At 35.4% G+C, this 14798-nt stretch overlaps 2 protein-coding genes across 4 annotated transcripts in view; one reads left to right on the forward strand and one right to left on the reverse strand.

Annotated features, from left to right (window-relative positions):
* The window catches only part of LOC136031117 (limb region 1 protein homolog), a 56780-nt gene extending 55690 nt beyond the window's left edge, over positions 1-1090 (forward strand). Inside the window, exon 11 of the mRNA XM_065710429.1 lies at positions 746-1090. Coding sequence (XP_065566501.1) covers positions 746-794 — 49 coding nt within the window. The 3' untranslated portion in view covers positions 795-1090. The remainder of the gene's footprint in view (positions 1-745) is intronic.
* An 8890-nt stretch (positions 1091-9980) lies between these two features.
* Positions 9981-14798, reverse strand: part of LOC136031118 (sialin-like) — a 41845-nt gene continuing 37027 nt past the window's right edge. For all 3 annotated transcript variants that reach the window (XM_065710431.1, XM_065710430.1, XM_065710432.1), the window contains 2 exons: positions 12783-13027; positions 9981-10260 (listed from right to left, as the gene is read on the reverse strand). In XM_065710431.1, the coding sequence (XP_065566503.1) occupies positions 10090-10260; positions 12783-13027 (416 nt within the window). In that variant the 3' untranslated portion in view covers positions 9981-10089. The remainder of the gene's footprint in view (positions 10261-12782; positions 13028-14798) is intronic.

Raw genomic sequence — 14798 nt, forward strand, 5'->3', positions numbered from 1 at the left:
TCTTTCTAATTTTTCTTTGAGATTGTGGATTATGAGGTGTTTTGTAACACGAATAGTTTTGCCATAAGGAAGGCAAAGTACTATGTTTAATAATAGGCTTCGGTTTTAACCTAATCAATACGTCAGCAATCTTCCTGAAAGTAAAATTATTCTAGGAATGAAATTATGTTATCACGATTACTTGTTTGATTAAGCAGATACTGCAAACATAACGTAGAATTAAGTGACCGTAAGCAGACGTTAAGTAATTAAATTAACTAATTTTAAGCAAAATTAAGAAAATGCAATTTTTTTAGCTGGATCAGAGTATGGGTAACATACAAGAGTGGGATCTGGCGCTAATGTCGACAGGAATGTTAACGCCATCTAGCATTTGGCAACACTTGGAATTTTCAAGCTTTGTAATCGTTTTTCTGTCAGTAACTGAGATCAACCACTTAATATTAATCTAATTTTAGTAATTACACTAATGTAATTAATAGTTCTTATTATTACACTGACAAAATGCTAAGTTTTGCCAAACTCTAGATGGTGTTGATATTTTTTGTCGACGTTAACCCCAGTTTCCACTTTTTTAAGCTAACTATACTCTTTGACCTGGACTATTGAGCATTCGAAAGGGAGCGTTCAAAATCAATAATAGCGTTTTTCTCAGAATGAGTTTTCAGTCAGTGGGATAATTTCACTTAAAGGTGACGATTTATGTACATATATGCTAACGCTATACATTGATTCTACTTTGCAGGTTACAGGCCCTAGTCAGTGTCTTTAGAAGATCGTCTAAAGAAGACTAAAGATTAAGAGGTGTCTCATTGAATGTCAAATATTTCTCAAAATGTTCTGTGATTTCTTTTAATTAGTATTTGATGGCTTTCGTGTTGATGGTATTGTAGTGTTTGTACAAAAAAGTAGTAGTGATGAACAGAGTGAAAAAGAAAGAAGCTAGACTTCTAAGTAGAACTTTGGAATTTAGAAATCAGAGGTCCTTCGAAGGAATCATAGCACCGACTTCTTGAATTGTACGCAGGGGGAAATATCCCTCAGATTGGATGGGATAACCTTTGCAAAAATTAAAAATTTATCGTCTGTTGATGTACTTTTTCTTGTTTTTACACCGCACTCTTTCAGGTGACCTGGAAATACTCTGGTTGAAGCCCCCTCCCCTTCACTCTAAGAGTAGGACCTATGTGGAGCTTTGAGTAGAACACATAGTAGTCGTTCAGAGAGCTATATCTTTATAATCACCCAATCTCTAACTAATCTAATCATAGAGGATAGTGGCATATCAATAGAGGCAATCAATAGAGGTTAGATGGCTCAAGTTTATTAGCTGGTATGGTTAATTTTTCCTTAATAACTGGTATATTTTGGATTGGCTCTTTTCTTCACAAGATTTCTCTATTTACATTGACAATTAACCAAGTATATTCTTTTTCTCTTATAAGTGACACGGCTGTTTTGCTCTTGAGCTTGCTAATATACAGAATAAACCTTCAATTGTCGATATAATTCGAGAAATCTTATGAAGAAAAGAGGCAATCCGAAATATAACAGCAAATTAAAGAAAATTATTAAGGAAAAACAATAAACTTTTTTTTTACTAACAGTCAGTCTGGCCTTTTGTCATTTATTTCGTTGCTTTGTGCAAAAGGGAATGAAGACTTGTACGTATCTGAATACTAGGAAGCGGTTTCTTTTATCTTGGGCTATCGACTTTTTGGTGTTTTTGTTTACATTGCCTTGCTAATCAGAACCTTTTAACTGTGTAAGAGTTTGCAAGAACAAGTCCTATTGTATATTGTATAAAAATTGCTACTTGAATTTTATATGCAAATATTCTGAACTTAGTCTTGAAAGCGTTCAGTTCGCCGCCATGACTACATCGCTGAAATACAAATATGTTCAAAATACAGAAATACTCATTCTTTTGCTTTTCCATGAAATCTAACAGGCACATCCAATAGTCGTAGTTATACTGAGAAATTGAATGAATAGCACAATATATGGATCCTATCCTGATATCTACAAACCTCTTAACATTAGAAAAAAAAACGCGCAAAAAACACTTTCCATTTTCTTTTCCATAGTGAACACATACCTTGTTTCTGGCGTTGTTTTATTTTATTCTACACGAAATGGGAAATATAAAACTGAAAATACAACTTTCTCAAGTTTGTTGCTCTACATCTATAAACCATTAGTGGTAATTGCTTCGAACTTTGCCAGTAGTTTATACAAATTATTTAATTGTGGGCAAGCGATTAGTTATTGCTAGCAAATTCATTCTGGTTTAAACTGAGAAAGATCGTGAAACTTCAGTTTTTGTCATTGTTTGTTACTCTATTTAGCACGGCTCCTGTTTTATCAACAGTATCTTGACACAGGAGTATCGTTCTAGAAGCTACTAAGGCTGCTTAACAACAAACTGAATTTCGTTATTATTGTTTGAAAAATGGTTAAAACATTGAATTCCGAACCTGTTATGGAATGTTCAATGTGACCTCATAGTCATTGCGTTGGTTCGTAGTATACTCCTTACATTTGTTCGTAAGGACTATACTTCTTCCATTATGATTTTCAGATCATAGTTATTAGGTTACAGCTGTCGCTACAACCCATAGGAGAGCCAACCACGGCTCAGAGTAAACAAAAGTTCGATAAGAGGATTTAAGAAAACGACTCTGGTAATAAAAATAGAATTTTGAAGCTGGTTCACAAATAGTAACCATTATTTCGATTATTTTTGGAATATTGGCGATATCCTGAATTAAGAGCCTCAATACACCCTTGGAAATGGTGGTGGATTGAAATGAAAAGTGCACAATTGGAATCACCAAGGGTGAAAACCCTTTACAGGAGAACTAGAGTCGCACACCTTGAACAACAAGCAAACTCTTTTTTTGCATGTGTAGGACTGTGTCCATATTTTTTCCCGTTTATGATTGTATCGAACCAGCAATCATAAAATGTTGGGAGAAGGCTCGTTTGAAGCAAATCCACAGTATCTAATGCCGTTTTTAAGTAATTAATTAAAAAAATTCCACAAAGGAAGTTTTTCAAAGAAAAGTAACGAGCTATATTAAGCCGACGACGAACAGAAATAAAGTTAAACACTAATTCAAGTGTAAAACAAACATTAAATCAAGATGAATAAATAAAAAAAGCCCAAAACAAAGAAGAATTACAATAAATAGTCAAGTCAAACTTAAAACGAACTGAAACTATCACAAACAGGGGTGGAGCTAACGCCCTTTATGCCTTATGAAGACTAAAATGTCATGCCCCATGCTGCGAACAATTTTCATTTCGAACTGTGTGTTTGTATTGGCCATACATCGACAAAAAATAGTAAGAAAATTACCATAATAACTAAGACTACTAAAAGGAACCAATGAAATGTGGATCGATAACTTAATATATATTGACGTACATTCTTGAAAGTCGCAGTAATTTTGGATTTATTAAAGTTGTGAGAGAGAAAACATTTAAAATATATTTTATTTTCAATAATATGTAAATGACTTTCTGGCCTTTACAAGGCATAGTTAAATCTACTCCTGTTTGGGATAGCTTCTGTTTGTTTTAACTTCGACCTAATCATTTATTGTAATGTCTCCTCGCTTTGAATCTGATTTATTTTTCGAATAATTTTTTTTTTCAACTGAAAGTAAGGAGCAACATTAAAACTTAAAACGGACAGAAATTATTCTGTATATGAGGGGGTTGTTACTCCTCAATACCTCGCTCTTTACGGTACAGTTTTTAGTACTTTTAATAAAAGCTTCTTATTGTTCTGATTAAACGAACAGTGTTTCGTTTAACTAGTGCAAGAATTAGGACAGAATTCAAACTTTAGCGTAAAGAGCAAGGTGTTGAGAAGGGGACACCCCCCTCATGTACGTAATAATTATTTCTTGTTTTAAGTTTTAATGTTGCTCCTTCCTTTCAGTTGAAAAGTTCAGGTTCAAGTTATATTTATTTTTCATAAAATAACAATAACAAAAACAATATCCCAAAGGGCTCAATGACCCGTTACTTGGGAAACGACATGCAATCAATAAAGAATCATAAAACTTGTCATAAATATACTAACCAACATCTAAATATAAGTATATAAGGAAAAGAAATCAACTCACCCACGTCCCCACGAAACAGCGACCCTCACATCACCCAACAATGAAACACATTAAAATTCTCGCGTCATCGAGTTAAACAGTGATCATTGTTTAAGTAACACAAGGAAATCTGGTTACACCTCCACGGATAAATCTCTCCCCAGCACAGATTTATTCCCTAGACAATTCAATTGCGGTGAAAACTTACCCCGGACAATTACCCTTAACATTTCCACACGTAAATTTGAGTCGGCAATGAGAAAGCATTACATACGAAGAATTTCATATAGGAGTTCTGACAAACTCTCCTAGTGTAAAATTTCCTCTGAAAACTCTACCCCCCTGGAAACTACCTTCCCCGCGGAAAATTATTCCTGTGGAAAATCCAACAGCAGAAATCCCCCCTCCACCCCGAAAAATGTATGCATACTGCCCAATAACAAATATTATACGAAAACACTGGGCAAATTTTTTAACTTGAAGACCTTTCCCTACGGGCTCTGGGGGTTCTCTCCAAAAGGCATAGTTATTCGGCCTTTTAACTATGCTGAACATAATGGCTCTCAAAATTTTGATCAGGCTATTTTGCCAAAAACGAGCGTAGGAGGGGGTATAGTTGCCCTCCAATTTTGTGGTCACTTTAAAAGGGCAATATAGCTTTTAATTTCGGTTCGAATGAGCTCTATCATGATATTCTAGGACCAGCGGATCGATATGATAACTCCTAGGGAAACAAAACAAATAAACATGCATCCGTGATCTTTCTTCTGGCAAAAAATACAAAATTCCACATTTTTTAGATAGGAGCTTAAAACCTCTGTGATAGAGTTCTCTAATACGCTTAATCTGATGTTGTCATTTTCATTAAGATTCTATGACCTTTACCTTTGCTCGTAAACTTTGATGGGTAAGACTAAGTTTAATGAAACTTAAGTATTTAAAATCAGCATAAGAACTATATTTTTATGACATATCTTCTGATATCAAACCTCCGTTGTTTAGAGTTTCGGTTACTATTGAGCCGGATCGCTCCTTACTTACGGTTCGTTACCACGAACGATTTCATTCATAGTGATTTATGGTCGTTGTACGCTAGATTTATTATTCGACTTTATTTCTGCTCCTCTTCGGCTTAATGTGACTCTTAACTTTTCTTTGAGAACTTCTTTTGTGGATTTTTGTTTAATTAGCCGAATATGTGCTCGTTTTAATTGATACAGTTGTTTTTATTACTTTTTCTTTGTTACAGGTAGTGGTGGTCGTCAAGGGCGTCAAGTATGTGGGGAGTAGGGAAGGCTCTGGTGTTCTCAATCAGTCGGTAACAAAAATTTATGTCCGTAAAGTAGTGGCACAAATTGACACTTTTTTAATGGCTTGAATTTGTTTTTGTTTGGGTAAATGTGGGCTGATAGAAATATATAAAGCGAAATTAATGAAAGAATATCAATCTCAGTCAGTACAAAATAAAAGAAGAAGTAATTTTAATAACAGTATCACCCAAATCCGTTAGTAAAAATGACCAGCCAGTAAGAAAAATTCATTCCCCCCTCAAAAAAAAAAAAAAATGGCTAGTGATACCTCTGGTAGTCCTAGTTTTAGTAGTAGTAATCGTAGCAGAAATAGTATTAGTCTGAGTAGTAGTAGTGGTAGTGGTAGTATCAGCAATAGTAGTTGCAATAGTAGTGATAGTCGTAGTCGTACTAGTAATAGTTGTACTAGTTGTAGCTGTTATGGTTGTAGTAGTGTTAGTAGTTGTTGTAGTAGTAAAAGTTTTCTTAGTAGGAGTTTGCCTAGCTGTAGTCGTAGTATCAGTAGTCGTCGTAGTTGTAGCCGTAGACGTAGGATGTGATATCTTTGAGGGGAGGACTAGGAAAGCAGAAGGAGATATGGGAGAGGGGCGAGTCGCTTTTTGATCACTTTTGACTTAAAATGGGTGCTACAACTTTGAATTTCCAGTATAAATAACCCTTTACTACAAAGTGGCCCGGGGAAAAGGAAATATAAACTTGTAGTGCATTGAAGCCTTATCACTCTTTACTCAGGCAGTGCTATTGCACTGCCTGTGACAATAGGGAACTTGCTGCAGCAAAGTGACATTTTTTACCATTTTATGCCACGAAACGTCAATTTTTGCTCAAAGAGAGTCAATATGCTAGGAAAAGTGAATTCTAAAGATGCCAGTCAATTTGTCTTGTTTTACCCTATATGGTCGCGTGTTTGTCACCCTTAGAGGTATTCCTCAATGTGAAAAACAACTTTACATCATGCGGCGAGCTCTAACGTGAAGGCTGCAGTGAGTTCCGAGTTTATTCATGAATCGTCAGCTGAAATGGCATGAATTTGTAGTGATTACCAAGGTTGGTGACATATCATCAGCAAATGATAATCTCTTCAAGTAACAAAAAGAGATTGGGCCACTATAAAATGGTATTTTCTGCCTTTTTGTGTCACGAAACATGATCGTCGTCTGAAGAGGATCAGAATACAGGTGAATGCGACATCACAGATTGATTTTTCATCGTCAAAAATCCTCTACTCGAGCTTTCGAATATCATCAGAGACACGGAAAGTCGTTTTTTGCATGGTTAAAGTACATCTCTTAGATTATTTGAATTTTGCCAGGGTTTGCAGAATACCGCAAATCACAAAGACATGTTTAACGGCACATCTTAAAGCTTCTGTGTCTGGTAAATTTGGCTTTATGTCTCATCGTAAATTGCAAAATGGCACTTTTATTACAATTTTGGAGGGTGGGAAGCATAGCAAGAGTATCTTTGTAATCCCTTCGGTTAAAAACCCTTAAGTGGTTCTTTACAATTCTCCTTCTTGTATATTCCCCTTCCTAGTCTCCTTAGTGAATTGAAACAAAAGAAAGTGTTTTGAAACAACGCACCTAATGAAAAAAAAGATTATCCATTTTATTTTTGTGAAAATAATAACATTTTATGCGCAAATTCTCAAAGATACCGGTGACAAAATATCTCTTGGACTCTATTTATGTGGCAAATTTGTGCAAATCTTATGGGAGAGGTTAAGGGTGTAGGGACTAAAACCTATGTTTAATGTCCATTCATGTTGAGCTTTAGTTTTCTTGCCTAATTTGGGTAAAATTCTTTTTGCAAGGTTTATCGTTTTAATCTGAAAAAAGGAGGAAAAATTAAATTAAAAAAAGATTCCCTTACATTAAGAACGAAGTTGAAACTTAAAAGCAAAAAAACTAGTAACTAACAAAACTGGCTCAAATAAGCTGACAGTGTATTTTTCCAAAATTTGCATACCCCTTAAAACTAGTGTTGAAAATTCAGGTGGCTTGAGTTTTTAGCGAATTATAAGGGCATATTAAAAGTGATGGATATGATGGCTGTTGGTAGACTATTCAGAGTCATATAAACCTTTTATTTACCGCCGGCTAGTCACGGTTTTTCCGCTTCTAAGACATCCTTTTCTTCTTTTTTTTTTTGGGGGGGGGTCTGTGATTTCAGTAAAGCGCTATTCATCCCCACAAATAACGAAAAATATAACGAGTCAGTTTATTTGAGCTAGTTCAATAGGTTTATCTTGTATTATCTGTTAAACGATGATTTTTCTTCGTTTTAAGTTTCAACTTCACTTTTTATTTAGCACAAGAACTTTTTTTTCTTAAATATAATTCCATATCCTTAGCACTTTATTGATGTACTCCAAATATTTATGTAGCGGTTAAGAACCATTGTATTAAGAGGATTTACAGAAAAGTGAAAATAAAGACAAAAAAAGATCGGTTTTCATTAATAGTAATATGTAGTAATGATGAGTTATTTGTAAATCTTTATAAACGTAAGTACTGCAGGGTGATACACGGAAGTGAAACAAACAGAAGACACATCACTAAATAATACAGACGTTCGAATTGTCCATCCAATCAACTCATCGAAAGCAACCTATTTTCGAGGAATGTAGCAATTACCATTCCTTTGAGAAATTTAACTTTTATAAATCCAAATAGAGATGCTAAGAAATGGTTGTAAAACCTGAAAAATAAACTTGAAAAAAAGGGTTTTATATTTCTGAAAATGTCCAGCTAGGTAGTGAAAAAAAAAGTAAAAGAATGGCAAGAAATCAGTGAAGGATAATGAAAATCCAGCTATCAACGTTTTGATAGAAGTAGGAATACTGAGTCAAAAGCTTCAAAAGAACATTTTCCATTTATGGGCTGTTTCGAATCAGTTTTTTTCAAGTTCCTAACCTGATAATTGGGCAGTTGGTTTATATGTATCCTACTCCATATGAAGAAAGTCTGCCTTCCTCGGACAGTCTGCAATTGGAAACCAGATGGCAGAAGAAGACGAGGTTGTTTAAAGAACATCTTGCAGCGAACTTTTGACCGGGATTTGAGGACGGCTGAGACCTTGTAAGTACATGAATCGAAAGATGTCATCGCTGCAACATACCTTCGAGACGAGTGGAGATGCTTCGCCGACGCCCTGTGCGCTACCAATGGCTCAGGAGGAATGTTGGACTAAGATAAGGTAACAGAACAGATAAAAACAGATAATTACAGAAAAGGTTCAATTCGGCAAAGACAAAACAGTCTTTACAGGAAAGGAACACAGAGAAAAGAATAACCATAAGAAAAGGAATCTATTGGGTTATAAGCAATGAAGACTTTGAGTAATAAATATTCGCTCACGGTTTATCAGTAATCCTGGAAAATATATTTATAGGTCACAGAAAATAAATAACTCATATTTTTATTATAATATCGGCAAGCTTTTTTTTTTACATTTTGGATAAAGTGACTTTCCGAGCGCTTTTTAAATTTTTTCAATTAGAACTGTTGCTGATATAACTCATTGTGTTATTTTCATATTTTCATTCGCAATGCCCAGATCACAATGTAGTCATGCTTGTTGATAAAATAAAATAACGCACTACTACAGGTCCAGTTGAGAATGCTGTTTGTAATTTCTCGTGCTGAACTTTGTTCAACATTCTAAAATAAAATATCTGACTGGCCAATCAAAGAAAATATTTAAGGATGTTTTTTTTTACTAGGAAAGATGGTTGAAACATTAGTTTTTCTATTTGTAACAGTAATTTGGCAAATGTTACAATGAAATTGTATCGATAAAGAATAATTGCGAACAAATTAGTGTTGATAAAAGCCTACCCATCCAATTACTTTCCATTTTAAGCTTCCGCTTCTGAAATGCTTGTGTGACAGTCAAACAAGAAAACAAATTTGGTTTATTAAACTTGTTCGTTTTCGTGGACAGATATGGTACGGCGTGATCATAAAAGGGGTTATGTCTTCATTTTGTTTTTGTCTTCGTCATAGCCTTTTCAGACAAATTCGTTAAGGAGTTTTGGCTTTCCTGGGAGCTCCAGTCTCAATTGGTGGTTTTTAAGGCTCAAGGCAAATTTTAAAGGAAAGACCAAATTTGGGTGATCCAATAACTATTTTAACTTGGCTGATTTGGCCTGAAAGGGCCGGAATGAAGACAGCACCTTATCACTTTGACCTTTATTGGCTAAAACTGAGGCGTTTCCTTTGACTCTTGAAATTTGAATGAACGGAATTGCCAATTTGTATTGTAGGAGAAAAACAAACTTAAAAGGAAGAGGGTGGAATCTCGATCTGTGCGCAATGGGATTAGAAAGTTTTTAAATGACACTTTGGAAATATTGCAAGGTGATCTTTACAATTCAGCATATTACGATTAAGTAGCCTATTTGTGATAATTTTAGCTTAGACGTGAAATGAAATAAAACTCGTGAATCGACGTTTTAAGCTTACTCCTTTAGAATCGCTGACAAACTCATAAGAGAGAAGATTAAATTATTCCTGGAAATCAAGAATCATTTAGCAAGTAAATACCGGAACAGTTTTGAAGCAAAATGTAGTTTAATGCAAATTGGTGACAAGCATAGAAAATCCCAATATTAGGGGGGCTCCCGGCCGATTTTGGTATATGCCGACGTTTTAAACTTTAATTTATTTATTATTTGGCTTTAAAGGCAATGCAACATCCGGATCAACTGTAGCAAACTTTCTCTGTGTCAAATCTAGAGCTTCGCTTGTTCCAAATATGGCATAAACGCTGGCTCCCATGATGTAAACAGCTCCAGTGATGTAAAATACAATGAGCCATTCTTCGCGTGTTCCCTAGAAAAGAAATAACCTTGATTTTAGGTGCTTATTAAGCAGGCGCAGACAGATGAGCTGGCTTGTGCTTCCCAAAGCAAGATATTTCATATTTCTAAGTTATTCTCTTTCCTAATGCGTGGTTGGTTAAACAAAGAAAATTCTTGAATTTAGCCGGATATTAGCCGTCAAGTGAAAAACGTTTTCCCTGGTTGACAACACTCTTGATGTGAATTTTCAGCCACAGGTGGTATATGGCTCTTCAATCCAAAAAAGGGTCACCCACGTCGGTTACAAATACGTAGTCGTATATATGGTATGAGTTGGTTGGGCATTACAATTAGCTCCAAGTAAAACAGGTTTATAATTGATTTAATATAGAAAAATCTGCTGGCTAAGCTCTTATTGAATTTGAAGTTCGATACTCTATACTAATTCAACCCAATAGAATCTTAAAAACAAAGATAGTTTGCATGTGTTTTTTTTTGGAGTTGTCATATATATCAGACGTCCTTTATTAAATTGAGAAATGCTCATCAATACAAATTATAAGCGTCAGTGCTCTTTACAGGGCAGAAATCGATCGAAGGGGAACTTACCACCCCTTCAACGCCTCAAGGGCTCTGTAGCCCAACATGGCTCCAAGTGAATGTTTTAAGACTAACTTTTTAAGCAGAACGGTAAGAATTAAACATTTTTACTCTAACGGAAATTTCATAAACGTAGTCTCAGGATTACCCTGTTCTATGTAATCATTATCAATATTTATATGATGATTTAATGGGGGCGTGGAATGCATGGAAGAAACGTAGGTTACCATTAAAGACATTGCGTTTGTGTTTTAGAGTCTTGGGCTATAAATTAGGAAAATAGTCTACTCTTTATGGATAAATTGTAATGAAAAGGAAGACATGTCAAACCTTGTTCAAATTAGAGTCATTAAAGGATATACTAAGCATATGGTAGGAGGACAAAAAAGGGCCCAAAGCCACTCCAATAGCCTACTGGGAAAGTGATCTTCTTGCCATAAATTTTAAACCTAAAATATTTCGCATCATCTGAGCATATAAGAGTATAGTTTCCCACTTGATACCATGGTTCTTCATACCCTTCACTGTCTTCATCGGACACAGAACATCAAAATGATGCAATATGAATAGAAATTAGACCCATCCCTGCTTAACTCATGATTTAACACCCATCAAACTATTATAGTCCCTTCCAACCTTAACCGCAACAATATTATTATCGTATATTATACTCTAATGTACCTATTTAGTATACCTTACCCGTATAGGACCTTCATCACAAATTCTTTTTCTATCCTCTGAATCCAATGCCTATTCTTGATCTTTACAGCTCGAGATTAAAGAGATCTGACGACTTGGTCAACACATCCGATATGTTGTCTTGGTCAAAATTGCAATATAGAAAATTAAAGTCAAAAGATGGAAAACATTACGAATAGCTGGAATCAGAATTATACAAGCAACTTGATTTTTTTATGATCACCTCTCCACAATCCCACCCCCAATTTTTGAATGTGAATCGTATTCTGAGTGAATGAGTTAAAATGAATCATCTTTTGAATGAATGAGGTAGAGTGAAGTGGTAGAAGGAATCGTATTCTCCAAGCTTTACACACACAGAAGCATTGTAGCCCTTTCGAACCATGGTCATTCAGGGACCCACAGGACGTTCAAAAAGTAAGTTTATTTATTTGCTATTGCAGCCCGTTTGCACATCAGAAAAATACCAATTAAAAGGAAGTTTCTTTCAGATTTACAAGGCTAATGTTAAACTTAAAGGTAAAATGATTTCAAAATGAGAAGTTCAAATTTTTGAGCTTGAGTTTTGACTTTTTATACGGTATCTAACTGTTGTGAAGCGAATCCTGATCAAGATACAGACTAGCTGTTTTAAACGCTCATAAGAAAATGAAAGACTAGAAAAAATTTACCGATTGGTTTTTCTTTTATGTATAACAATGCAGTCTTATTAGTCAAACTAACCAAAAATTTGCCACAGTCCTTCAAGTAGAAGATTATTGGCATTCTTCAAAGTGACTTGTTATACGGTATTGTTATACGGTGTGACTTATTATACTGTTGTGAAGCAAATCCTGATCAAGATACAGACTAGCTGCTTTAAACTCCCACAAGAAGTCCTATTTCAAATTGACAAAACATTTTCCAAAAGATGAATCATGCAATAAAGGAAGGTGTCAGCAGGTGGAAGGAGATTTTCGGTGTAGTCTGGTATTGCTAAGGCCTTGGAAGACCTGTAGCAAGATTTCAGCGCGCATTGAGCATAATAGGAATTATGACAAGAAATGAGATAGTGTTTCAGAAAATAAACAAGTATTTAACCTTAACAGCCATGTAAAGTTTCATTTGTGAATGTACCTCATATTTTGTGACCGGTTTCAGTTTGTGAAATGCACGCGTAAGGATTCTAAGTCGCAGAAAAAAAAGATGAGTTACTGATCTGTAATATGTATCTTTTACATAAGGATAATTATAATCATAGTCCCCAATACTTACATTGGGTGTGAGGAGAGCCACAAGGGCTGGTGAAACAAAACCAGAACTTGTAGCAATTGTGTTCGAGACACCTGTGACAACACCAGCATAGTCAGGAGCCACATCTAATACGCTGTAGTGATAGCCACCAACAAAAGCTAGTTCAGACATCGCAGTGCTTATTGAAAGTAGTATTAATATTGACCCTCTGCTTTCACAGTCAAATAATCCAATACAAAACATCATCAATGCTGGTACAAGTGTGCCTGCAATTTGTAAAGGATTTTAAAACATATTGTGGTAGACTAGTGGAGCTTAGGTAAGGAGTGACAATAAAACTTAAAACGAACAGAAATTACTCCTAATATGAAAAGGGCTGTTTCCTCATCAACGCCCCGCTCTTTACGATAAAGTTTGACTCTTTCTCTTAACTTTACTTTTTGAAATTATATAAAACTTTAGGGTAAAGAGCAGGGCGTTCAGGAGGGAACCGCCCCTTTCGTATACGGATTAATTTCTGTTCATTTTTTGTTTTAATATCATTCCTTACTTTCAGTTAAAAAAAACTTGATTTTTTATATCTAATTTCTGAACGTTTTGAATTAATGCATGTTTTGATTTTGGCTCTCCGCACATGAATAATTAAAAAGAAAATTGCATGTTATTTTTTTTGGCTAAATGGCTTTCTCTTAGTTTTGATCGAACGATTTTGAGAAAAAAGGGGTGGGGGACAAGGCCTAGCTGCCCTCCAATCTTTTGGCTACTTAAAAAGGCAACTAGAACTTTAAATTTCTTACGAACGTTTTTATTAGTAAAAAATATACGTAACTTACGAATTAACTTGCCTAATGAACTTCTATATTCATATATTTTTATGTTTAATTGTTGCTTCGAACTATTATCCAGAAAGCGCTAAAACAGGGAAGATTTGCTTGAACACATTCAGTTTTTCGTAGACAAAATGCGCCGCAAGCATGTCTCTCCTGGCTTTGTTAATGCCGAAGACTTTAATCAAACTAATAGGCAATGGGTTTCAAATATTTTAGATTTGCGTCAAGCCGTTACAATACCTACCCATCAAAGTGGCAGTACACTTGACTTGATTTTTACAAACTTGACAGACTTTTATTACGCACCGAGATCCCCAGGACCCCTTCTGAATTCTAATCACTTTATCATCTTCTATGAAGCTAGTTTGGCAATTCTGAAGTCAAAACGAGTCGAATATACAGTGCGACCACTTACTGAGGACTCGATTTCTACATTTGGTCGCTGGATCGGTAATTATCAGTTTGAGAACATTTGCTCTGAACAGGATATTAACATCAAAGTCAATAAGCTGAATACTCTGCTTAAGGAGCAGTTTCAGACTTGTTTCCCTGTAAAAGTCATTACTGTGAGTGACACTGATAAACCGTGGATAACCAATGATCTAAAGAATTTAATAAAAACCCGTTGTCGCCTTCATATCGCTGGTGATGTCGTCGTTTCAGCCAAGTTGCGTAATCATATTGTTAAACTGAACAACCGCGCCAAGAGGCAGTATGTGAGGGATAAAATTACCCCCTTACTGACAATAAACCCCCACAAAGTCTGCTCAAAGAGGACGGTACCTTGACCTCAGCTAATGAAGTCAATTATTTTTTTGCTGACATTTGTACCACATTTCCATCAATCACCAAATCAGAAATTGATAATATCATTGCTGGTGCTGAGATTGATGACATATGTGAAGTCTCTGAATTCACTGTTAGTGAAGTCACTGAATTCAATCAGGAACTCCTAAGACTGAAAGTGAACTGTGCGTCCTACCCAGGTGAGCTTCCAGTAAAGCTGTTACGCGAATTCGCCCTTTTTCTTGCTAAGCCACTCTCTTCTATAATCAACCATAACTCCGGCCTATATCAATAACTCCGAACCTTTCTAAAGTGGCAGAAACATTTATTTACCGCAAACTTATGTCACAGGTCTCTGCACATCTAGACCCGTATCAGTATGGATGCTTAAGAGGCAGCAGCATAACTGTTTATTTATTAC

Source organism: Artemia franciscana, chromosome 9, assembly GCF_032884065.1.
Source record: "Artemia franciscana chromosome 9, ASM3288406v1, whole genome shotgun sequence".
NCBI lineage: Eukaryota > Metazoa > Arthropoda > Branchiopoda > Anostraca > Artemiidae > Artemia > Artemia franciscana.